We start from the raw sequence: 27,034 nt of genomic DNA, 5'->3' as shown, positions 1-27,034 counted from the left end.
TGGCAATGACACGTATTGATGTGCCATCCTGGAGAAGTTGGACTACCTGTGCAACCTCTGTAGGGTCCAGGTATCGCCTCATGCTACCAGTAGTGACACTGACTGTAGCCAAATGCAAAACTAGTGAAGAAACAGTCAGAAAAGATGAGGAGGGAAAAATGTCAGTGGCCTCCACCTGTTAAACCATTCATTCCTGTTTTGGGGGTCATCTCATTGTTGCCCCTCTAGTGCATCTGTTGTTAATTTCATTAACACCACAACGCCTGAAACTGATTAACAACCCCCTCTGCTACCTAACTGACCAGATTAATATCCCATAAGTTTAATTGACTTTATGCTATACTCTGATTAAAAAGTGTTCCTTTAATTCTTTTGAGCAGTATATATATATATATATATATATATATATATATATATATATATATATATATATATATATATATATATATATATATATATATATATATATATATTAATGCTCTCTCTTGATGCCCCCCAGATTTTTTGGAAAATCTTGTCATAGCATTCACGTGTTCTCATCTCTGCTCGTAACCTTGATAACATGTCCATGCGTGAACCCCTGGAATCAATATTGCAGACCCTGCAGAGTTTTCTGAAAACTCCAACCTAATACAGGTAATAATAAAATGTCATTAAACATGCCTTAACAAAGCCCTTAGTTCCCTTACACTTCATCTTAACTAGTTTCTCCAGCCGTCTGGAGTTTTTTTTGTTTTTTCTGTCCCCCCTGGCCATTGAACCTTACTCTTATTCGATGTTAATTAATGTTGATTTATTTTGTTTTATAATTGTGTCTTTCATTTTTCTATTCTTTAATATGTAAAGCACTTTGAGCTACTGTTTGTATGAAAATGTGCTATATAAATAAATGTTGTTGTTGTTGTAACAAATACTTAAATCTATCTACCTTCTGCTTCATTAACTCATCCACAAGATGATCTTCGGATAAATTAATGATCTGTGCTTCTTCTGGAGCACTCTTTGAACTTGTTACTTTCTCATATTCAGTATTGAGTACTATTTGGGCTTTCCTTGTATGTTCACCAATCCATGGAGCCCAGTTCTCATAGGTGGGTTCCACTGAAAAGGGTTCTGCGCACGACCTGAAGGGAAACACGACTTAGTTAAATTTCATTTTAAACCTAAAATAACAAATTAGATGATATAATAAAACATTTTAGGAACCAGTTATCAAATTTAAGTGGGTAATTACTTGGAAAAAATCCACATGCAACCATCTCAAGACAAACAGATCGCCAGAACTGTTCAATGTCCACTTCGCCTTTGAATTCGCCAGATGGCTCTTTGAGGTCACTCACTTTGTTGTAAAGGGAAATAAGGGAAGATTTTTTTTCCTGGTATAAAATGTAGCATTAATGAAGAGACGTAATTTAAATGTTTTTTACCTGCTAAGCCGAAAACAACTTTTTTATGAAGGTCCATGATAACAACTGGAGGATGGTATCCACAGTTTACACATGAATAACTGTAGTCATTATCTGTTAATGCTTCAAAATGCAAATTGTTTGGGTATTGGACTCCCCTGAGGCCTTCCAAAGTGTTGATGGCCCTATAAGTTGAAATATGATTCTGAAGGAAAAAGAAGCAGGTTGAACAGAAAAATTTAGATTATAAAATTCAAACTAAATGAAATTAATCAATCAAGCTCTGTCTTATGCACATTCATACAAACCTGCAACCCTTGTCTAAGGTACAGACAAAGTTCAAGACTTAGAAACAAGTGATTATCAAAATTGTGTAGTCCGTCCTGCCATTCCTGGTGCCTGTAAAGCACATGACATACTTGGCATCTTCTTGTGTAGACCCAAACATCTAAAAAACAAAAGGAAAACAAAAAGTGTTTTTCCAGTATTGTCTGTGTGTTGGGAGAAACATGCAAGGCCACACATTTAAGTGAATATTCAACTTACCATGCATTACACCTGCCATTGTTGCAATTTTGGCCTTTTTTGTGACCAACAGAGGCATTTCAAGTACAGTTTGTTCAGAACAAAATATACATGTTGTTTCCAAAGGACACAACTGTGTAGGATACTCAAGTAATGACTTGGGTTTGCTTATTGCATCCAGGAGGAAAGCTGGTATATTTTTTTTTCATCAAAGACATATTGCACACTTCTTTGCAAATCAATGTTGGGCACATAAATACCCCCTTGCATTGTTTGTGCACCTGCTGATTTAGATGGTCTAGTCTTGAACAAGTCTCTATTAATTTGAAACAAGTGCCATTTACCAGTGTTTTTGTGAGTACAGGATGTGCGAGCCTTTGCACAGGGACAGTGCCAAGTGCCATCAGTCGAATTACAGTAGACCATGAATCTACCGAGACGGCTATAATAATGTATTGTAGACTCATGTATGGATAGCGTAATCTGCTTATTGGACCCACCAAATTCCACCAAAACAGAAAATGGGACACAAGCTGCCTGTGCTGCTTTTTGCCGTTTTAGGCAAACTGCTTTCTTTTCATTCCCAAAAAATTTAAGGGCCACCATTTCATCTAGAACAATGGGATTTAAGATATCTTCAAAAGCAGTGTCATGGCAATAATCAAGTGAGCGGAGATGTTCACACTGACTAAAAGGCAATCCACTTCTCTGAGCCAAAAGGTGGAATTGGCAGCATTCCTCCAGTTCACATTTAACATGATGAATGTTGCCTGTTGTCTTCCTTTGTACATGGACAGGAACAGAAAAACCATGGCCAGTTAGTTGAACTACTGACACTCCATTCGATACATCAACACAAATGCTGGAAAGATGAGACATGAGTGTTACATCCTGGGATATGTCTGTATGTTTTCTTAAGATGTGTGTGTCCAAATTCTTTTTGAGAAAATCTAATGAGAGATGAGGGCACTTTGTTGTATTTCTTCTTTTAGAACTGTTTTCTGGACCCAGCTCATTAGGTTGGGTATCTAGTACTGGTAGCGGTATGGTATGGGAAGGTTCTTGTGCCGGAACAGGTAGGTTGTGGGAAGATTCTTGTGCTGGAAAAAGTAGGCAGTGGGAAGGCTCAGATGCAGATTTGGAGCATATTTTTAGATGACACTTCATACAGTTTCTTCTAAGTATTGTCTTCATGCGGACAATGGTAGTGACCCTCCGACCTACATGGCAGATGGCAACGACATATTCTCTTATCTGTTAGAAATAAGAACCAGTAAAAGGTAACAAGTCAGTAAATAAGTTAATCTTGAAACAAAGCATTCAGATGCTAAACAATGGGACTATTGTGGCTATTAGGTGGGCTATATCATGGTCTGTGTCACCTTAAGTGATTTTTTTTCCATGTCTGTACAATGCCTTAAAGTAGACTGAAAAAAAAAAATAGACAGCACAAAAGATGGTATGTGAGACTTTTAAAATGTATCGTGTCATTTATATATGTCTTCTTTATTTTTTAATTTTTGCAACTTAACAGCAGCAACATAATGTATAGAGTTATATTTGAGCCACTGAGAAAAAAATAAAGGACACGGTGAAAACGTGTATTTTGTGATTAAAGTGGAAATTTCGTCTTTAATCTCGAAATGTCCACTTTAACCTCGTAGTTTACTTTATCAATAAAGCAGACCGTCATAAACGTCATCCCAGTTTTTAATCGCTACGAGCTTCTTGGACCTGACAAGCAGGTAAAGTAAAACAATAAAAAATAGACGGCACAAAAGATGGTATGTGAGACTTTTAAAATGTATCGTGTCATTACAATCGGGAATATGCGACGCTTGAATATAAAAGCACCACGAATGCATCTGTATGTCGGCATTTTGCTTCAGCAGCGGAAAGCAGCAATAGATCGCCACACAGAACAAATTAAATGTATGATATCCCAACTCTCTGCACAGTTAGAATCTTTAGATTTATACTTGATATCACTTTCATGATGAAATGCATTAAAGTGTGTATGTTACATTTTACATATAATTTCGTTTAAATAATGAATACTGTTAATTACACATGGGGGAATAATTACACACATAGGGGTGTCACGGTGATGGAGCGATAGCACTGCTGTCTTGCAGGGAGTTACATTGCTGGTATTTCCTGCTTGTATTCCACACTGTGCTCCGGTTTCCTTCCAAAGATATGCAGATTTGGGGATTTGGTACCGCTAAAATGACGCTAGTGTATGTGTGTGCTTGTATTCACCTTGAGATGAGCTGAGGCCTCGTCAAGGGACTGTTTCTCACTCGTGCCCAATGCTTCCTGGAATGGACACATCCCTGGATTGATGGATTTAATCAATAAACATCCTTTTCAGAGATATTGCGGTAAGGTGTCATCAGAATTTAATAGGTTTTCTAGGCAATTCACAACACAGAGAACACGAACATGTTCTCACCGTGATAATATCTCGCACTGCCACCTGGTGGATTCCTCCAGATTTATGTAAAGTAGGCGCGCAAGTATGAACACTACAACGCTTGTGTACCAGGAGCGTCCTCTGCAGCATGCGTCGCGTGAAGTAACTCCGGCTTAATGCACAGTTAGAATAAAGCAGACAGAGTTCGCTTGTGGAAAACTGCTCCGCGTGGTCTGTACACACAAACAGTGTGCCAACCTCGGACCGTCTGGCTGTGCAGTGTGGAGGCGGCCAAGACGGGGGTCGGCAGAAAAGAGTTCGTGCTGCAGAGTCTGACGAGTGATGGGTGAGCCGGGGAGACAGAATGAGGTGGGCTGGGATTGAGTGATGAGAGACCCAGCATTTGTAACCTCTGTTTTAATGGATTTATTTCTTATGGATTTTATACCCACCTTACACTGGTTTTAACGATTTATTTGTGTATTTATTTATTTTTTTGAGAACACTGCACATGTGGATACTTTTGGTTTTATTTCTGACTGTTTTTTCAATAAAAGCACTCGATCACTTCCACCATCCCCAGACTTCAATGGGATTTGTCCGCTCATCTCGGTCATAACTATCGATGGTGTTGGTTCAACAGACTCCTATGTGGGAAGAGGGAGTCTGGAGGGGCTGGCATCGTCACATATTACATACTGAAGTCCACATCAGAGGCGATGTTAGTTCTCTTTATTAGTCAAATTGTCCATCCCATAATAAGTTCTCGTCTCCAGCTTATCAGAGTTGTGTGAATGTTGTTGGTGAGAAGAATCAACTGACTGATGTTAATCCACTCAAATAAAGAATATTTGTTTATTTCTTTCTCCATGCCAGTAATTTATCAGATTATTCAGTAAAGACCCCACCTGTTAGACTCTCTTAAGGTAACTGAAGACCACTCAGTCTAAGAAATAGAATCATAGGATTCATCAATAAACACAAGGATTATAGAAAAATGAAAACTTCTTAAAAATTGATAAGAGACAGGACACAAGGCAGACAGACATACACGTAACACAGACAGACAGACAAACAAACAAATAACACACAGCAGACAGACAGACACGTAACACACAGCAGGCGCTCGCCGCTCTCGGCTCCTTCACAGGTTTTTAAATTTTCTTGGTTATTCAAGTCATTTTATCTCAGGATTTGTGAGACGTAATTAAGTCTGTTGAACAGGCTCGTCTACTCCTGCACCCTACGATTAACACACAGATCCTAGACACACAATTGGGTATAAGTGATGCCCTGATCCCAGTCCCGCTGTAATAGCCCATCTCAGACTCATTCCACTTAAGTACATAAGAGTGACCCCTCCAGCCTGTCACTTCTCAGTGCTCCACACAGGGATTCGCTGTCACCAGCAATAACAAATATACAGATGTCTCTGAGACACATGAAGGCTCATATAAAATTTGGTTTTATGCCAGTTCCCAACTAAGGGGGTCTTAATTCTGCCACCCTTGCTCTTCTGTAGCCAGCAGACACACCACATGCACTTCAGATCAGGTCATCTACAGTGGGTACAGAAAGTATTCAGACCCCCTTCAATTTTTCACTCTTTGTTATATTGCAGCCATTTGCTAAAATCATTTAAATTATTTTTTCCCTCATTAATGTACACACAGCACCCCATATTGACAGACAAAAAAATAATTTTTGAAATTGTTGAAGATTTATTAAAAAAGAAAAACTGAAATATCACATGGTCCTAAGTATTCAGACCCTTTGCTTCAGTATTTAGTAGAAGCACCCTTTTGAGCTAATACAGCCATGAGTCTTCTTGGGAAAGATGCAACAAGTTTTTCACACCTGGATTTGGGGATCCTCTGCCATTCCTCCTTGCATTCATTACCTCAAACTAAACATATTCAGGCCTGGCCAGTACTTGGATTGGAGACCATCTAGGAAAAACTTTGGTGTCTGCTGGTGCTGAAGAGGTGTTGGTGAGGCCAATAGGGGGCTTACCCGGTGGTCTGAATGTGGATCCCAATGCCCCTGTACAGTGATGAGGACACTGTGCTGTATAAATGGCGCTGTCCTTCAGATGAGGTGTAAAACTGAAGTCCTGACTTTCTGTGGTTATTAAAGATCCCTGTGTATCCTCCATGAAGATGTCTTGTTTAAATTGCTCTCCAAGGCCTTGTCATTGTGTCCTCCTAATCGTCCCCTCCCTCTCATTAGCAAACTGTTTCTCTCAACACTTCACCATCTAATAGCTCATGTGTGGTGAGCATACTGGCACAAAAATGTCTGCCATCACATCATCAGGTGGATGCTGCACATTAGTCGTGGTTGAAGTTGCTCCTCACTCACTGTGTAAAAGAGCTTTGAGTTGTGAGAAAAGCACAATAAAAAAATATTATTATTATTCAAGTGAAACCTTTCAGCGTTGATAATACCCTGGGAAAGAATGCAGCAACTTCCAACATCTATTGCCCTAACATTTACTTCAGTCACTCAAGAAATAAAGACAAAGTATAGAAATGTCAAAGGAATGTGGCATTTAATAAGCTGGGACGAAATATAAGTGATCAGCGTGGACCTCAGCGTTATCATATGCAGTGCACCACCTATTGGAATGTAATTCATGTATTAATAAAATGCTGATCTTTGTGGTGACATTACAGTTTCAGAACATGCTAACCGATAAATAACAGACTAATTCAGTGCATGGTCACAGATTTGAAATCAAAAATACATGAACTTTGAAGTCTCAATGCCACGGCTGTCCTCAACAGTCCACTCAGGAGTGACTGACAGTTCTTCCCACCAATCAGGTTTCTTCTTTTGTTTTCATTTGATACCTGCCTTTCTGTGTTGTCTGTTCTGATTTTGTCCATGTCACCTCTGCCACTGAGTGTATTTTATCAATGTCACCTCTTCATTTTGTGGTTTACACTTTTCATATTTTTCTGCCTTCTTGCATTTCATGACCAATGTACCCTTTTTAGATAAGTCCTTGTAAGAGTCCAGCTATACTCACACATTTGAGAACATCAATGAAATAAAATGTAAAAAGAGTGTGGCCAAAAAATGAAACATAAACTTACAAATTACAGAAAGTCCCAGCAGAGTGAACCAACACCGAGTAGTGAGGGCGTCAAATTTGACCTTCAGTGGAGGGGGTACAGAAGGGGCCACTTCTGCTTTTTGGAGCTTCTATCAAGTAAATGAAGCCGAAGCTTTGTGTGGCTGACACTCTCTCAAAGCAGAGCTTTCTAATCGTCCATCCTGCTGTTGGAGTTTATTGAGCTCCTGTGGCCTCCAGCTTGTAGTCTCCATATGAAGAAACGTTGTCTTGGGTATCGATATGAAGAAGGTGCTGAACTCAAACTGAAACCTGAACCAACACATTCAGAGCATAGAGCGTCCTTCACACACCACACCAGGATATGCTGATATGGAGCAAAGGAACATCCGTTATATTTTTAGGTTAATTTATCAAATTAAAAGCTGGGGCAGCAGAGATCCCTTCATTTCATTTTCATTGTGTTTTGTATTCATTATGGTTTGTAAAGACTCTTACCATTTATAAATGATAACCTAAATTAGTGTAAAAGTCTTATAAAGCCTCTCTGAAAGAAAGAGAAAACTGAAATTTTAGTAATTGGCAATAATGGATACAATTAGTTTATCAGAAATAAACTTGATGCATTAGGATTAAAAGTTAAGACGGAAGTAAAAAACTTAGGGGTAACGGTTGACTGTAGTCTGAATTTTAAATCGCATATTCATCAGACCACTAGGACAGCATTTTTTCACTTAAGAAACATAGCAAAAGTTAGACCTCTTATATCATTGAAAGATGCTGAGAAATTAGTTCACGCTTTTGTTTTCAGTCGACTAGATTACTGTAACGCACTCCTCTCAGGACCACCCAAAAAAGACATAAATCATTTGCAACAAGTGCAGAATGCAGCTGCTAGAATCCTAAGTAGGAAAAGAAAATCTGAGCACATTTCTCCAGTTTTAATGTCACTACACTGGTTGCCTGTGTCATTCAGGATTGACTTTAAAATTCTGCTTATGGTTTACAAAGCCTTAAATAATTTTGCTCCGTCTTATATATTGGAATGTCTGACACCTTATATTCCAAATCGTAACCTTAGATCCTCAAATGAGTGTCTCCTTAGAATTCCAAAAGCTAAACTTAAAAGAAGTGGTGAGGCGGCCTTCTGCTGCTATGCACCTAAAATCTGGAATAGCCTGCCACTAGGAATTTGCCAGGCTAATACAGTAGAGCACTTTAAAACACTGCTGAGAAAACATTACTTTAACATGGCCTTCTCATAACTTCACTTTATCTTAATCCTGATACTCTGTATGTTCAATTCATCATAATAACTGTTCATAGTGGTTCTAAAATCCGTACTGACACCGACTCTCTCTTCTGTTTCTTTTTCCGGTTTCTTTGTGGTGGCGGCCTGCGCCACCACCTACTCAAAGCATCATGATGCTCCAACATTGATGGACTGAAAGCCAGAAGTCTACATGACCATCATCATCAAGTCCTTCCATGAGAACCCTAAATACAAAGAGGACTGTTTCATTTATGTTAGGTAGAATGCCCAGAGGGGACTGGGTGGTCTCGTGGTCTGGAATCCCTGCAGATTTTATTTTTTTTTTCTCCAACCGTCTGGAGTTTTTTTTTTTGTTTGTTTGTTTGTTTTTTCTGTCCACCCTGGCCATTAGACCTTACTTATTCTATGTTAATTAATGTTGACTTATTTTTATTTTTTATTGTGTCTTCTATTTTTCTATTCTTCATTTTGTAAAGCACTTTGAGCTACATTATTTTTTGTATGAAAATGTGCTATATAAATAAATGTTGTTTTTGTCTCTACATTGGTCTGTTATGTGACGACTCTCTTTTTAGTCTCATCTCTTATTTTGCCTTTTATTTTTCTTCATTATGTAAAGCACTTTGAGCTACGTTTTTGTATGAAAATGTGCTATATAAATAAATGTTGTTGTTGTTAAGAGTTCACATTTGTCTTGGCACACTCATGCCACTTCAATGATGCCAAACCTTTAAGGATGATGTCCATTGCTGTGTGGAGTTGTGTTTGTGCTCAAGTGTCAAGAGAATACCCTTGTTGGTAGTGGAGTGTACCATTGACTTTCTGATGTGCTCCTTCTTCAGGTCTTTGGTCTGACGTTGTCTTCCTCAGCTCACTCTTTCGGCTTTGCGGCTCCTTATGTTGAATGGATGGTGTTGTTCTGTCAGCCACTAATATCCAGAGATGATCTGCTGGATGGAAGAATGAATAATATCCACCTGCTTTTAGAGTTTCAGCTGCAACTGTCATCTGGCAAGAGGAAATGTGGCTAATCAGATGTTTGCACATCGAGTGTCGTGGCAAAAAATTCATCATCAGAAGGCTTTTTACCTAAAAATTAAGACTATTAGGAGTTGAGATAGACAGACAGAGTTTTAAGAATTTATTGCAATAAATCAACAAAAAATAACAAGGACTCAACCCAATACGGCCAAATTGAGCTGAGCGACGATCATTACAGCCACTGAAGTTTTCATAACAATTTCTTATCATTTTGGCTCATTCAATTAGCTCATTCTGCACCTGGTTCAACTGTCCATTGTTCCTCTTGGTTTATTCTGATTGGTCTAAGACTGGGTGGAAGACTTCCTCTTTCCATCTTTGGTCTTTCCTGATGTAATTTCCTATCTTTTCTAACTTTGCTCTAACGAGCTGGTTTGCTTACCTCCGCTGCCTCCCTTTTACTCCCATCCGACCAAATCTTGAGTTTCCATGGGAACCCTTATTACCTCCTTAGACATGGTCTCCTAGTGGAATGTGTTATCTTTCTATTCTGTTCCCATTTTTTCTAACTGGCCAAGGCTTCTAATCCATATATGGGTTTTCCTCTCTTAGGCTTTCCAAACTTTTTACTATAGTGACCTGAAGCTTAAGTTTAATTAAAAAGAAGTATAGTATGTGCTTTCATTTGATCATTGCTTGCCATGCTTGATTTGTCTTAATTTCTACACTAAAGTTAATTGCTAATATATTCTTCTAATATGTTTGCTAAAGCCTGAATTTGCTAAGATTTTCTCTTCATGCATTACAGTGTGACCTTGCTTGCAGTAAAGGCCTTTTGTTGCCTTTCTGCTGATTCATTAATCCAGCTGAATACAGAGGCCTCTTCTGTATGTTATCTCTTCCTAGCCTTGAATCACAGGTGTCCTCAAACTCTTATCCTGTCCAAAACTAGTTTCGCTGCATCTATTAGCTATTCTTTTCTTTACTTTGGAAATTTTAATGTAAGCCTATAAAATAATGCAATATAACTGATTTTTAGTTAAATATTTGCTAGACCTATCATATTTGCTTTTATATTCTAATTTATGCTTAATCTAATGTTTTAGAAGCTTTTAATTACTTTTTATGGCTTTATATGTTAATTTGCTATTCTCTTATGCTAATAAAAAAAATTTCCTTCTACACGAGAAACTGCAGCAAGACTCAATAGCAAAAGAATAAGAGAAGGCATTGACAAAAACAAAAGTGCTTAACAGCGTCATAATGAAAATCAGCAGCAGTCATCCGACTAGAAGATATGCCTTAAATCTCAAAGTTAAAACTGCAAATAAACTAAAAATGTTATTTCTCTGCATTGATCAACAATCCTATGAGTATCCGCACTGAAGTTCTTGGAGGGTTGAATCCTCAGCCTGTGGTCATTGACTCAAAACCGCACAATAATCTAAAGGTGTAACGCCACAAATATCTAAACTCAAAACTTTTAACACAGACAAAGTGAGATTTGTCACGAGCCGATAATCAGATGACGTACGTCTCCAAAATCTAAACACTGAGCCATTAACGCGGTCAAAGTGAGAATAGGCGTGAATTTATACTCACACACAGAAGCTGATTAACAGTTGGATCCGCAATCTTGGGTTCTGCTTCATGTGTGATGAAGAGTGTGTGGCCGAGCATCGGTGATGTGCCACTTAATTCTAGGGAGGCAATAGTGCAGCACGTCCTAGCAACACAGTCAATAAGGATAAAGATACAAAATGGCAACATGCCACACTTACAATTTAGCAATAAAAACAGTTTATTAATTATCAATTCATTACTAACATCAAATACTCAAGTATTAATAATCTCTAATGTACAAGGCCTCCAACAATTCAAAGTAAAGAAGCAGAAAAAATATATAAAGTAAAACAAAATGTCAAGAAGGTTCACATTGTAACAGGCCTGGCTCATCTTGGATTAACTCTGCTGTTTATCTGATGAAACGCAGAAAGCAAGCTGATGAAATGTCGGATAACATGAGCGCCGCAGAACAATCCCACCATTCAGGTGAGTCCTTCTGAATGAAGACAGACCAGGGAGGGCAGCTGGCTTTGTTCACGTCTTACAAGTCTGTCCTTCTCAGAGTGCCATCCACTTTGTGCTCCAGTCCCAAACTCCAAATGTGCTACGGGGTGCAGAGGGGTTGCTGATCTGGAAGTGGCACTCTATACAGGGCTGATGAATGGTGTCTTAAAAATCAAGAAAAGTGACTGATCACAAATGTCACATTAACTCTTTGTGTGATCTTTGTGATGACATTACAGTTTCAGAACATGCTAACTGATAAATAACACACTTATTCAGTGCATGGTCACAGATTTGAAACACATGAACTTTGAAGCCTGCATGCCACGGCTGTCCTCAACAGTCCACTCAGGAGTGAATGACAATTCTTCCCACCAATCAGCTTTCTTCTTTTATTTTCAGTTGATACCTGCCTTTTCTGTGCCATCTATTCTGATTTTGTCCACATCACCTCTGCCACTGAGCGTATGTCATCAATGTCACCTCCCAATTTTGTAGTTTCCACTTTTTATATTTTTCTACCTTCTTGCATTTCGAGGCCAATGTACCCTTTTTAGATAAGTTCTTGTAAGAGACAAGCTATACTCACACATTTGAGAATATCAATGAAATGGTCTTAAACATTTCTCTTTAAACCCTGAATGTTTCATTTTATTTGTATTTAGATCTTCTTAACTTCCCAATTTTTGGACTCACCCTTGACACACAGCCAATAAATGTGTTTGGTTTGTAAAGACTCTTATGTTTTATAAATGATAACCTAAATTAGTGTAAAATTCTTATAAAGCCCCTCTACATTGGTCTGTCATGTGACGGCTCTCTTTTTAATTTCCTGTCCTCCTCGACTGTCCCCCTCCCCAGTATCTGATTGGACTGCATTGACTGTCAGCTGACATCACTAAATGACTTCTTCATTATCAGGGTTAAGAACGGCTGTCTGCACTCAGCCCAGGCGTCAGCCATCAGATGACATCCCAGAGACAGTACAAGTTCATTGCTCCTCAGGTAAGTCCCCATCTCCAAAGCTCTGAAACAAAAATATTTACCTTGTTGTCAGTTGCACCTCCTGGTAGTTGGCACTGCACTGTGGATTTGATTTCACTTCTCCATTTTTTATTATTACATTGAACTTTTTCAGTTGTGTTCTGTGGTTGAAGTTGTTATCACCACACAGTACTGTTGCTACCTCATTCTGTTGTTTGGTGTTTGTTTTGTTAAACATCTTATGTCACCGCACTGGTGCAGAGATGATCAGTCCCTGTATGGCTGATGCCCTGGCAGTACAGTTTCTGAGTCCTTCATGAAATCTTACGCATTGATGATGACGGCTGATACAGGAGGACCACTTTCAACATTCAGAGCAGCTAAGGCTTACCACAAGAAAGCCAGTCATTGAGGAAAATGAAGGACACCGCTGCCTGAAAAGCGATAAACCACATTTAGGACAACAATGAGATTTTTTTCTTGAACCTATAAGTTGTTGAAGCAGATTCTTGTTGTTTGAGAAATATGTGTTGTATTGTAATGTGTTCATTCCAGTGTGCATTTATATGTGGCACTGAGGTGACCACACACCTAAAATCTGTTTCACACTTTCTTTGTTTTCTCCACTATTCTTATACACTTATTAACTACTTTCAACTGGAGTCCTTTAAAGCATTCAGTAGATTTTTATTCAATTGTTTTCATTGAGGAGCCAATGTAAAGATCATTTGTCATTTCTGGGAAAGGCTTTCCTCCAAAATGACTTTGTGTGTGTCTCAGAAAACTTTTTTTGGAAGAGTACCCTTAACCACATTCAAAAAAGGTGTACTGCTTCTGTCCAGTGTGGATCATTCTGTGGCACCTAAGTGCGCTTTGACACTCTGGACAGCAATAATGTTTCTCTCCAGAGTGAATTCTCATGTGATTTTTAGGAGTCGTGCGGTCTGAGAAAAGCTTGCAACAGCCAGAACAGTGTTATTGCTTACCGGAATGAATTATATTATTATCAGAATCACAATCAGCACAACTGTAAGGCTTCTCTCCAATATAACTTCCTATGCTTATACAGAGAATTGAGGCATAAGAATTGTTTGCCACATTCCAAGGTGAGGATTCTGTCCAGTGTGAAGTCTGATGTGACTCTGTAAGATGCTTTCTTGTGAGAACTGCTTATCACATTCAGGACAACAATAAGGTTTCTCGCACATTTCAGATGTGGGACTGAAGTATTCTTAAGTCTATGACTCATTTCCTCCTTTTAGAACAGTAAATATATTTTTCTTCAGTGTGTGTTTTGGTGTGTCTGTGTGTCAGAACAGACCTATTGCATTTTCTCTTCAGTGTGAGTTTGTGTGTTTACTCGAAAACACCAACCGTTGATTCTGCTGTGCCTCTGAAGATGGCTTCTCCTTGAGAACGACTTACCACATTCTGGACAACAATGAGGTTTTTCACCTGTGTGGATTCTTCTGTGCGTCTGAAGATTGCATAGATGTGAGAACGACTTACCACATTCCGAACAGCAATGAGGTTTTTCTCCTGTGTGGATTCTTCTGTGTGTCTGAAGATGGCTTACATGTAAGAACGATTTACCACATTCTGGACAGCAATGAGGTTTTTCACCTGTGTGGATTCTTCTGTGCGTCTGAAGTTGACTTTTCGTTGAGAACAACTTACCACATTCATCACAACAATATGTTTTTTCTCCAGTGTGAATCTTCATATGCTTATTAAGATCACTTTTTTGTGTGAAATGTTTGCCACATTCCAAACATTTTTTTCCAGTATGGATTTTGGTGTGTATATCAAGACTGCTCTGGCTTGTATAACCTTTGCCACATTCAGAACAGACATACTGCTTTTTCTCTTCCTTATGAATTTGTGTGTGCTTTTGAAAACTGCGTTTGTCAGAAAATTGTTTGCCACATTCTGGACAACAATAAGGTTTTTCTCCTGTGTGGATTTTTCTATGCCTCTGAAGATGGCTTATTGTTGAGAGATGCTTACCACATTCAGAACAACAATATGTTTTTACACCAGTGTGAATCTTCATATGCTCATTAAGATCACTTTTGTGTGTGAATTGTTTACCACATTCCAAACAACATTTTTTTCCAGAGTGAATTTGGATTTCTTTCTCCACTTGCTGTCGATCAGTTTTGATGGCTTCTGTCTGTGTTACTCCAGTAGCAGGGAAAGAACTGCACTGCAAAAAGGCTGCTGTCAGGTTCTCTAATGCTCTTGCTGATTTCTTCATACATTTCTGTTTGTATTGAAGGGAGTGCTGACCAAATGAAGGTGGAGAGAAGCTGCCATTCTTCTGTAAATCTGAAATAACACAAACAATTTAACTATTGTTCCCCATGACACCTTTATCCAAGGTGACTCACAACATTTGAGACACAACTGGTTACATTTCTATTGTGTTAACCGGAGCACAGGCAGGTCACGTGACTTGCTCGTTGTCACATGGTGTCAATAGGTGAATTTGAACCTGCAACTTCAGAGTTTGATGTCCAAATTTCTAAGTACTACCCGCCTTTTAAAATAAATGAAACAGTAAAAGTAAAGTGGAGGCACACTGGTTGGATTTCCTCCATCACAATGAGGTGCCATTTATGGTCTGGCCACTCCATGTGTGGTCTTCACATGTTCTGCTGCTGTCTTTTCAATTTCTCCTCCATACTCTCATATGTGAATGACAGGCCTGATCTGATCAATCGATCACAAATCACAATCAGCCAATTTTCACTCCAAATGACTTGACCGATGTTCAGCAAATTAGCTGATCTTAACATCTGATCTTGAATGATAAAAGCATGCAAGACAAAATTAAATCATTACCAAAATACAGAAACATGTCCTCGCCAGTCTAAGAGTTTAATTGCCTTCCTACAAAACATAACAAATTAGCGGTTTGTAATATTTGTGTAAAATGAAGTCAGTGATGGAGGATTCTCTGCTAACACTTTCAACAATACAAACCTAATTCAGCATCTGAGAAGTCAACACAAAAGGGACTGGTGTGAAGAATGAGCTGTTCAATGTCTGAGGAGACCAGCAAGCTTAGTCTAGCTCAGTCGCCTACTCTCACTCGGCCTCCTTCTGGAGGACCAATAGAAGTTGTCGTCCCACCTGTGCCCTCCTTATTTGAGTGGGGACCTTAAGGGTCTGTTCAGTATGGCAGCACACGTTGTGGACGACAGGAGGACCAGACTGTCATCAGAACATGCAGAGAAGCTTATATTCTTAGAAATGAACCTGAAGTGTTTACCAAGACTGTCACATTTTCTTCTTGTCGGAGTAGACGGCTACAAATATCTAATTGAACATTTTATTCGATTAGAAATGTGGAGTGTGATTAAGACATGCCTTTTGTTTTGTTCAGCTTGTTTTTGTTCCATTATGTATGCATTATGGGTAAATGTTCTTTGTGTATGCTGTAAACCGTAGCACTTTATTAGAGAATGTGAAGTTTATGCATGGCTAAAAATACATTTATTATTATGAAAAAAAAAGCATTATTGATATCAGCAGATCCTAATGGAATGGAAAATCAATATCAGGTCTAAAGACTCTGATCAGGGCCACCCTACAAAATAATGTGTCTGAATTTGGGATGTCTCTTCTTAATTTTAATGTATGTGATGATATTTACATTCTCTAGAACCTAATCTGCCACAAAAATAAACATTCAAATATATCTGCTTGCATTAGGGGGACAGTGTTTAGCACAACTGCTTTATTGTTCAAGTGTCCTGGGGTCAAATCCTGCCTACACTTGTGTTTCTGGTTGTTCTGGTTATTCCCCTCATCCCCAAAAACATGCAGGTGAAGTGGAGTGGCGACTCCAAATTGACCCGATGTGACAGTTGGAGACGGAAGGGCTCAAGATCATCTCCAAGTGAAGATTTCACACCACTGCCAACTTGTCCAGGCCATGCTGCCCCACTACGTTCAGGCTGAGAGCAGAACACAAGATGCTGAAAGAAGACCCTGAGACCCCCCTGAATGTCATCATGGCTCGTACAGGTAGCTCTTGTCACTATTAACGTCAAAGTGCACGAGATTACCATTAGAAAGATGAGGCACATATTAGTTGTGCACTGATTTGAGCAAATTCACTCTTATTTAGTGCACAGGGCTGAGGATTTTATTCTTACTTATTGATTTCTTTTTGTGGACATTTCTACTTTAACAGCCGCACAATTTAAGAAATATACATGTCTTTAACAAAATATAACTTTTGCTGTTCCCATTGAACGTAATACACTGTTGGCCTAACATATGTCACAGCTTCAGTCAAAGCTTCATGATGTTCAAGTCATGCGCTCAACACTTTAGATTTTTTCTTATTCACCCACGTTTTCTAATTTATTAGGTAACCTATTGTTTGTTAACATGCACCCGAGCAGGTGGTCTTTATTCAAGTTTAATTAACTGTGTTTTCCACTCTCATTTCAATCTTCTAGTAACATCAAAGCACCCACCATTAGAATTTATAAATTCTCTCTTTCTTTTATATTTAATCACATTACTCACTTATTCCAATGCTCCCAGGTGACTCCTCTCCTTCTCTCCCATTTCCCTCAGTGATTTTCACTTCAGACTCTGATTTCAGCTCTACAGAATTCTCCTGCATAGCCAGTCGTCCCATATTATTGGACCAGGGTTGTAAACCGGATGGAGATTCTTCACAGGCATCTTGCTTGAATATATCCTCAGCTTCATGCTTTTGAAGTTCAAGACCAACAGAGAAATCATTAAAATCCTCAGCTTTAATGGCAGTAGTCACCCCCTTGCACTCTTCCTCCTCTTTAAAAACTGAAATTCTTTCTTCGTGATCCTCCAGCTTCACATGCACATCCTCTGGTGTGAGCCGCTCACAGTCCTCTTCTTTAATGTCCATCATTCTTTCATCCACACCATCTTCTTTGGCAGAGGCCATGCTCAGTGGGAAATTCTTCTCTCTCTTTAAAATGTCTGTCGTTCTCTTCTCAGATTCACTTCTCACATGGACAGCCCTGAGTTGGAGTCCGTTAGACACCTCAGTGTATGGCCAAGTGAAATAGGAAAGTCCTGTGAAAATAAAAGTGGGAGAATTAACTTTATAAAGTCAATAAAAATAATGAACATACTTCAGGGTCACAGTGCCCTCCATGAGGTTTGGGTCAAAGACACATTTCTCTTGATTTCCTCCTCTGCCCCACAGTTTAAAATTACAAATCAAACAATTCAGATGTGATCAAAGTGCACTGCAGACCTTCATTAAAGGGGATTTGCATACATTTCAGTCCCACCATGTAGATATGACAACACTTTATCTACACGGCACCATCATGTTTGGACACAGCAATGGCAGGTCTAATAAAGACGTCATATTTAGGGCTTTGTTGGATATCCTCGCTGGACTGGAACTGCACATCGGGAGCTTCATTGTGTTAAGTTGTTATATTCTATATCTTATATATGTGAACTCCTATTTGTGGAATTACGGGACTGCATCCTGACAGAGAGGAGGACATTCGGAGTTTGACGAGAGTGGGTTTGTAGGAGGTTACTTGTGACGAGTGTGTTTTATGGGAGAGAAGAATAAAAAGTGTGAGGCTAACATCAAAGGTGTTGTGTTGTTATTTAAGTTTAACATTCGTAGGAGAGGATGGCTGTTAATTATAGAACCCTGCCTGCATTTGACAAGAGAAAGGCATACGAGAGCTGGAGAAATGAAGATTTAATATGGACACGGGTTACTGAGCTAGAAATAAAAAACACACACTTGGGGTTGGACTGTCGCTTACAGGGACAGCATTGAGATGTCAATTTGAGCAGAAGACCTGAACAAAGGTGAATGTGTGACTATTCTGATAGAAAAGCTTGATGTTGTGTTTAAAGGAGAAAAAGGATTGTATCTATGAGGATATTCAGATTTTACAGAGTTAAAAGGGCGAGTGCAGTTTCTATGGTGGATTATATCATTAATTTGGAGCCCAGATACTCCTGATGGGTAATAACACGTCAAATCATCACACTTCAGAACCTCATCATCACAGATTTTAACAAAAACAAATTATCTGGAGATTTTTATGCCATTGTAAGTTAGCTTTAGTAAACAATTGACCAATTTTAAAATGGGGTTTTATCTATTCAAATTTTAACATTATGATCACACATAAGATGGCAATTTTTTCATTTTTTTTTTTGTTCTTTATTTCTATTCTATAAACTAGAGAGCTAGAAAAGAGCTTTAAAATGATATGAGAACCATTACTGTGCAACGTTAGGTAGAAATAGCCAGTCAACTTCATAATCCAGCACAGTTTTCAAATGTTGTGATCTTAAATCTCCTTATTATTGTTGAGAAATGACATACAACCACTGGCGCGTGTGGAGGAAGGATGCTGTCTTTCTAAGGTGAGTGTCTGTTCAAACGTGGTGCAATATAAAGGAGTTTTGCAAATGAAATACAGCACTATAGTGTGTATGCGAGTGTGACCCACGTAAACGCGGGTGTGTCAGCTGGTCACGTGCACTGGGTCGTTCACATTTTACATCCATACCGCAGTTCCCCTTCACCCGATTAAAGCAGTTGGCCTTCTCATACTTGGACACTTGCGCCATCTTTTGGCAATTTAAAGAAACACGGGTAAAGTGCGACACACAGGGACCAAACGTGCAGCTAGATGGTGCCACTGTGAATGTCTGTTGCAACCATCTTGTCGATGATAAGTACGGGGAAATATGCCGAACGTTGTGTCGGTGAAAAGGTGCCCTGCGCTTCACCATGAACATTTTTTTCCCCAAACAAACATACCCCATGACCTCCTCCTGGTCACAAAGGGGCCCCATCCCCAGTTTGGTGGCGATCGGAAGCCGGTGCAGATGTGTATGGCGGACAAACAAACATACATACATACATCGACTCTGCTTTATATACTAGACTGTAAACATGGAGGTGCGCTGCCAGAAACTGAGTGCAGTCTTCGTCAAACTCATTGGCCCGTGTCTTTGAAAAACATATGGAGGCTGTTCATCGAAAAGACTCGTGGCAAATAGCACAGATAGCCAAGAGCACAACGTTCTCAACACTGTGATAGGCGAGTAAACAGTCGGCTCAAGGCCGGCACAAGTGGCTGTGCAAGTTGTGCACTGCAGAAAACACGCGAAAAACACGAAAAGCTCGAGAAAAATCAGAAATCAACGACGGGGCCGTGCGGGAGCGAGCGGCTGAACAAGCGCGTGCCCGGCGGACAGCACAGTTCGGAGTGGAAAAGTGCACGAGCGCGAAGAGAGCAGAAGCAATCCCGACTTAAAGCACCTCCTCCAAGTCAGATGTTGTATTACATTTCACGGGACACTGACCGGAAAATAAATTAACGTAGCACCAGTTAAAAAATGCGTGACCCCCGTCATCCACAGTAAACTCGTGAAGGTGCGATTTCAGAACTCACTCCCTAACACTTAAAAGCGAACCACGCGGCGTCAGGCACCTCCTCAAATTTAAAGCCGTTTAGCATATCGTGGTCTTCCTCATTACTAGCATTCCCACCCGCACGCGATCCCCACGTTCGACTTTGTCTTACCGTCTGCACCTTTGCTTGATCTTCTGGCCGTGAAGAAGTCTGAGCACGAGGGTCTTAAAAGAAAATAGAGAGTAACTGCTGTACGCAGTAGATATCTAGTACTTCATTCATGGACCGCCCACAACACCGTGACACACCCACAAAGTCTTTCACGGGATGCCCACACCATGACGATACACCCACAAAACCAGGACACGCCCACTGAAAGGATGACCGGCCCGCTTATTGTGCCATCACTGAAGCGAAGGCCCGTCTGACTGACAGCAATCGATGTTATTTGGGACAAGTAGAAATGTCTTTCAGTCTCAGACGTATGATATCTAACCATTTCAAATTAACGTAACTAATTTCTAAGCACCTTGCCAAAAAAAATTATTGTTTCAAAAGGCCGCTGACTGTTTTATTTTTTCCTCAAGTGTCACATTATAATGAAAGTAAAAAGGCATATTATTAGTCCCGTGTTTCAAAGATACCTAATGAGAACAGTAATGTTAAGAGACACTGTTACCTTCTTACTATACACTTAAAACGTGGACGTTATAGCTGGAAATTTCCAGTTAGCAAACTAATGGGACATATCATTAATACGACTGATGTGGCTGGCCGTCTGCTCGTCTCGCTAATCTTTGTTTTAACTTCGTTTTATTTTATTAGTTTATCTCAGCGGCCATTGTCCTATGATCGTAATTCTTTACTTAACATATTTTCTTGCTTTCTTTCCTCTCAATTTCCATCTGCTGATGGGATACTATGTGAACCTCCACCTTTGTTTAATTCATCTGCTGACTTCTTCACCTTCATGCTGGTGTTCACCTGTCTCAGTGACCTGAATGCCTCTCGGAGACGCTAACGCACCCGCCGCTGTTTTGGAAGAAGAGCCGGTATTGCTGTTAAACAACGCCGAATCAAGTCCCAGAGCTTGGATTCCCGATGCCTGCGAGTCGTCTATGACCCATCTTCTCCTGCACAGGACTCCAACCCTGGTCCATGGGCGCTGGATACCAGATTTAATTTCTCTATTTCAAGGCGGCATCACTCTTCCTCGGTGTGCTCTCGGGGAGTTAACGCTGCTAATCTTCACACGCTCACCTGTGCTCATCCCGCAGCGAGCTCTTCTACTTCTATCAAGGCTGCTCTCTTGAACGTGAGATCAGTGTCTAATAAAACTTTTATTCTGCAAGACTTTATTATCTCAAATAATCTGGATTTCTTTTTCATCACTAAAACCTGAATTGTCAATGGTGACTCTTCATGTTTTACTGACTTGGTACCATCAGGTTATTAATTTTAAAACTCTCCTCAGCTGACTCGTCGTGGTGGGGGTATTGCCACTGTTACAAGGGGTCCGTTTAGTAGCTTCGAACTTCAACTTTTCGAAGTGTGCAGCTCCTCTTCTTTGTTGTTTGCTGTCGTTTATAGACCTCCTGTAATTAATGATATCTTCATCTCTGAATTCTCTGATTTCCTGGATGATATCACCCTCTCCCATGACAAAGTATTTATTGTTGGTGATTTAACATTCACGTTTGTTGTCAATCTAAACCTTTGGTTAATGACTTTTTATCACTATTGGACTCATTTGATTTTACCCAGCATATTAATATCTCAACTCACTCTCCTGGTCACACCCTTGATCTCGTTCTTAATCGTGATATTTCAGTTAATAATATTGATTTATGTGATGTTTCTTTTACTGATTACTTTTCTATAGTGATGGATTTGAATATTACTGTTGATGTTCCTACTACTAGTTGTCCCCAACTACTAGTTTTTACTAACTAACTACTACTATTATTTGAGATAATAAAGTCTTGCAGAATAAAAGTTTTATTAGACACTGATCTCACTACTAGTCTTGATGTGCATGTCCAATATGATGGTATCGATGATTCTGTTTTAGAATTTAATTCTTCTTGTAAAACAGTTTTAGACTCAGTTGCTCCACTCAAGATACGCTATAATAAGGGAAGACCTGCTCCTTGGCTAAATGAAACTACACGATCGCTGAGCCACGCCTGTTGAGCTGCTGAACAGCATTGGGAAAAAGATGGACTGATTGTTTCTAAACAGATTTTTAGGACTTCTCTATTCAACTTCCAGGTTGCAGTTAGAAAGCTAAACATGATTTCTTCACTGATTTAGTATCCCGTCATTCTACGAATCCTAGGGTCTTATTTAATTCAATTAATGTGGCCATTCACCCTCATTCTGTGATGGGACTAAATAGTACTTTTCTTTCATGTGAGCAGTTTCTTTCATTCTTTGTCAGTAAAATTGATACAGTCCGCTCTGGTGTTCAAACTGGCTATGAACTTCCTACTCTTAATCATGGCATTGTCTTGGAATCATTTGATCTTGTCTCACCTTCACAGCTAAAAAGAACTATTGACACCATTAAACCTCCTCTCAGTCCTCTTGATGTTATACCACCACACCTCTTAGCGGAAGCCTTTGTTGTTATGGGTTCATCTTCACTAGCCATTATCAATGGTTCTATAAGTGGGGCTTGTGCCCTCATTTTTTAAACATGTGGCAGTACGTCCCTGTCTAAAAAAGGCAGAATTAGATCCTGGAGTTTTAGCCAATTTTCGCCAGATTTCCCAATTTCCATTTCTAGCTAAAATATTAGAAATAATTATTTATAATCAATTGGTTGATCACCTTAACTCCAATAATTTATTTGAGATCTACCTATCTGGCTTTAGGCATTATCATGGTGTTGAGACAGCCTTCCTGAAAGTATTCAATGACATCTCTATTATTACCGACTCAGGTGGCGCTGCAGTCCTTGTCCATCTTGACCTGTCCGCTGCCTTTGACACCATTGACCATGAGATATTGCTGTTGCTGCTTGAACGTCTTGTTCGGCTTAGAGGGGTCTGCTCTTAACTGGTTCAGGTCATATCTAACTGGTAGATACTTTTCAGTGACTTTAAATTCCTCTTTTTTGTCTACTGCTCCTCTTAAATGTGGTGTTCCTCAGGGATCCATTTTGGGTCCTATCTTATTCTCTATATACCTTCACCCTATTGGAGCTATTTTTAGGAAATGTAACATTTCTTTTCACTGCTATGCTAGTGATAATCAGGTTTATATCCCTGTCTGCAACTCTGCACAACTGTCTTTCTAAACTAAGATCCTGGATGGCTAATAATTTTCTTGATCTGAATCAAAATAAAATGGAGTTGCTTATTGTGGGTCCATCAGCTAAAGCCCAAATTGGTTTTGGATTTCTCGGCTCTTTCTCTGTCTTTTGCAGACCTCAAGTCTGCAATCTTGGTGATATCTTTGACAGTAACCTCTCTTTTGAGAAAAAAGTTAATTCTGTAGTCGAGTTGCTTTTTCCAGCTTCGTCTATTAGGTAGGATCAAGTCTTTTTATATCTTCAAGATACTTATGCTTTTATCTTTTCTCACCTTGATTACTACAACTCGCTGTATTCTGGGATTAGCAAATCTCTGATATGCAGGCTACAGTTGGTCCAGAATGCTGCCGCTCGCTTTCTGGTTGGGGCACGAAAGTCTGATTCTGTTTCTCCAATATTAGCTTCTTTACACTGGCTGCCTGTCAGTTTTCAAATTGATTTTAAAATCTTGTTGTAAGTTTTTAAATCTTTATATGGGCTTCCTGCTGCCTATTTATCTGAATTGTGTGCTTTACACCAGCCATCCAAGTGCTTAGATCTTCTCGTCAGTTGTCCCTTGTTGTCCATCGCACCAAGTGTCAAACTAAGGGGGGCAGACAGGGCTTTGCAGCTGCTGCTCCTCGCCTGTGAAACTCTTTACCTCGTCACATAAAGGAGTCGTCTACAATTCAAAATGAGATTAAAGACTCATTTCTATTCACTTGCTTTCCATGTCCTTCAGTAATACTGATGGTTTCTTCATTGTGATTATGTAATCTGACTTCTATTTATTATTTATTTATGTTCATTCATTTTATTTCTGCTTATATTAATTGTATGTTTTTTCTTCTTTTGTTGTGAAGCACTTTGGCCACAGCATTCCTATGTTGTTTTAAATAAATTGACATTGACTTAGTAAAATATCCAGAGGTGCTTGTCAAACCTTATATTGCACTGAACATGTCGTAGAAAACAAATAAATAGTAAATATTTTTTGTAAACCATCTACACTTTCTGTTAATGTTAACAATGGAGTTCGCCGTGTCTGTCTCCGTTGGCGCGATTGCACACCGCTGAGGAGTTGATGAGGTGATTGGGGCGCACATGCAGGTGCAATCGCTCTCAATTGCTTCATCGGCTTCCTGCAGCGTGTTATTAAGGTGCTTAACCCACAGAGATATATATTTATGGGCCAGCAGGATAGAGGGAAGGAAAAAAGAAAAGATAAAACAGAAGGTGGTTAAAGAAGGGAAAAGGCAGTCATGGGAGACGATCCAGACAGCAGGAAGGAGAAGGCAGCGCGAACTGTGGCTCCGTGAGGGAGTACAGGCTGAGGCTCTGGGGCTGCTGGTTCACCCCACTGACTAAGCACATAGAGTGGGGCGAGTGAAATCTAAGACCTCCCAATGGATCTGAGGAGCGACTGAGTGAGCACAAAGGAAGACGAGAGGTGTGCCGACCTCAGATGGTCTGGCTGTGCAGTGTGGCTGGGGTCAGCAGAAAGGAGTTTGTGTTGCAGAGTCTCCACCGGCAATACGAGTGATGGGTGAGGTGGGGAGACAGAAGGTGGTGGGCTGTGATGGGGTGACGAGAGAGACTGCATTTTAACCTCTATTTTAATAGATTTATTTATTATGGATTTTATCCCCACATTTCACTGGTTTTATGGATTTTTGTTATTTATTTGGGTATCGTGTTTTTACGAATATATCACTATGGACACTTTTGGTTTTACTTTTAACCTTTTTTTAATAAAAGCTCTTGAGCACTTTCCACCATCCCCTGACTTCAGTGAAATTTGTCAGCTCATCTTGGTCAGAACTATGGATGGTGTTGGTTCAACAGACTACCATGTGGGAAGAGGGAGTCTGGAGGGGACCGGCATCGTCACATATTACACAGTAACCAGGCACATTACACAGTATTGGAAACAAAAAAATAAAAATAAAATAAAACAAGTACAACTTGGCTTGCAGTATTATCCAGTAGTATAGAAACAGTACATTTGAACATAATGGTCCACATCCGCCCTTTTAAAACCAAAGTATCTCCAGACAACAGCCACGGCTGCTTTTATCGGCAAAGGTTCTTCTGTGCCATCATGTTCAACTTTATCGTCTGCTACAGCTTCAGTTTCAGGATGTTCTCCGTCCATTTTCACCGCTCAATACCTCCACTAACACATGGACTCCGTTGCACGTGTGTTCAGCGGTGCAGCAGTGAAAAAGGTCCCCCTTTAAACAGTCTCCCGCTGCGCCACGTTCTGAATGTTGTTTAGGCTTTTTAAACTGGTGTTCCAGTATAAGAAAAATCCATATCATAACAAAAATAAAAATAACAGTTTTAGGTATGAACCGGTATCCCACTCAGCACTACTTCCTGCCATTGTTTTAACCTCATTTTAACTGGATTTATTTACGGGATTTTAACCTCCACGATTCCATGTGTTTTTATTGTATTATTTATTTATTTGAAGCATCACAGGCATACATTAATTTTACGATGACACCCACAAGTTTCCATCCTGGTCATGAATTCCTCCCCCTCAGCCCCCAACTAGCTAACGTTAGCCGCACATCCCCTAACTGAACTGAATGACGCTCTTTAGCAAGTGATTACGGTGAAGTGCTGACACTCGTCACCTCACTTACCTTTATCTTGCTGCTTTTCTCATCTTCTGTTTTTTCTTCTTTCTTTTCTCTGTCCTTTTCTGTGACAGCACTTTTTTGCAGCTTTTCGACCCCAAGAAGACTAATCTGATGTTAGTCTGACCGATCGCCTCAATATGACGTAATTTACATGCGCGTTCACACACATGATTCGTGACACAGCTTACAAAATATGAATATGTTCCCTTAAGATTATAAAGTTCAAGCTGTCATTTTCTTTGTCATGTGGCCACACTGCTTCGCTGCGGGGCCGTAACACGGAGTATAATTAATGAGATTTCAGATAAATCTCAAACGTTAAATCTGAGTGACACGGATCCATGCCAGAAAACAACACGTCAAGATTTCTACATCACACTTTATGTCCGACACCATACAGAATGACATATATTTTAAATTTAAAATGCAGCGATATCCTGTTTATTCCGGGTAAATTGCATCAAATAGGGGAATAGCGTTCATCTGTGCCCTCCAAACTATTTCCTCGTTTTAATAACATGATGGGTGTCCTGTAATCCTGGCAATCCGGGAGACCCGAGGAGTTGCCTACCCGTGCTGTAGTTGGATTGCTGATTAAAGTTGTTTTTTATCGGCGAGACTGAAAGTTTGTTGAAAATGACTCGGCAGAGTCGCCATGAAAGATGACTTGACACATTGGAATATTTTTTACAGCTCAAAGAAGAAAACGAACGATGTTGTTCTTATTTGGACTTGGGAAGATACTGACTGTCATGAGAATAGTAAAAGAAGTATTTGTGTTCTTCAGGCGCCGACAACGAATTGACAACAGAAACAAAAACAAAAAAAAAAAAACTGGCAGCTGTGGTTGCCAGAATAATTCTGTAAAAAATACGGTGAAGATGTGAACAACTTTACAGAACAACCTGTAAATTGTACACTTTAAAACTGTTAATTATTTAAAAAAAAAAC

General features: G+C 39.6%; 2 protein-coding genes across 3 annotated transcripts in view; both read right to left on the bottom strand.

Annotated features, from left to right (window-relative positions):
- The window catches only part of LOC120528357 (zinc finger protein 184-like), a 700,371-nt gene that overhangs the window by 228,721 nt on the left and 444,616 nt on the right, over window positions 1-27,034 (bottom strand). The gene's annotated exons all lie outside the window — the stretch shown is intronic.
- LOC120528978 (oocyte zinc finger protein XlCOF26-like) lies at window positions 1,592-19,349 on the bottom strand. The gene is made up of 4 exons (XM_039753044.1): window positions 19,281-19,349; window positions 17,274-17,463; window positions 14,409-15,059; window positions 1,592-1,611 (listed from the first exon to the last, which is right to left on the bottom strand). Exons 1-4 carry the CDS (start codon window positions 19,347-19,349, stop codon window positions 1,592-1,594), a joined length of 930 nt encoding a protein of 309 aa, XP_039608978.1.

The sequence above is a fragment of the Polypterus senegalus genome, chromosome 4 (assembly GCF_016835505.1).
Source record: "Polypterus senegalus isolate Bchr_013 chromosome 4, ASM1683550v1, whole genome shotgun sequence".
Classification (NCBI taxonomy): Eukaryota; Metazoa; Chordata; class Cladistia; order Polypteriformes; family Polypteridae; genus Polypterus; species Polypterus senegalus.
Note: the sequence above shows the minus strand (reverse complement) of the source record. Positions and strands in the feature narration are given on the sequence as shown.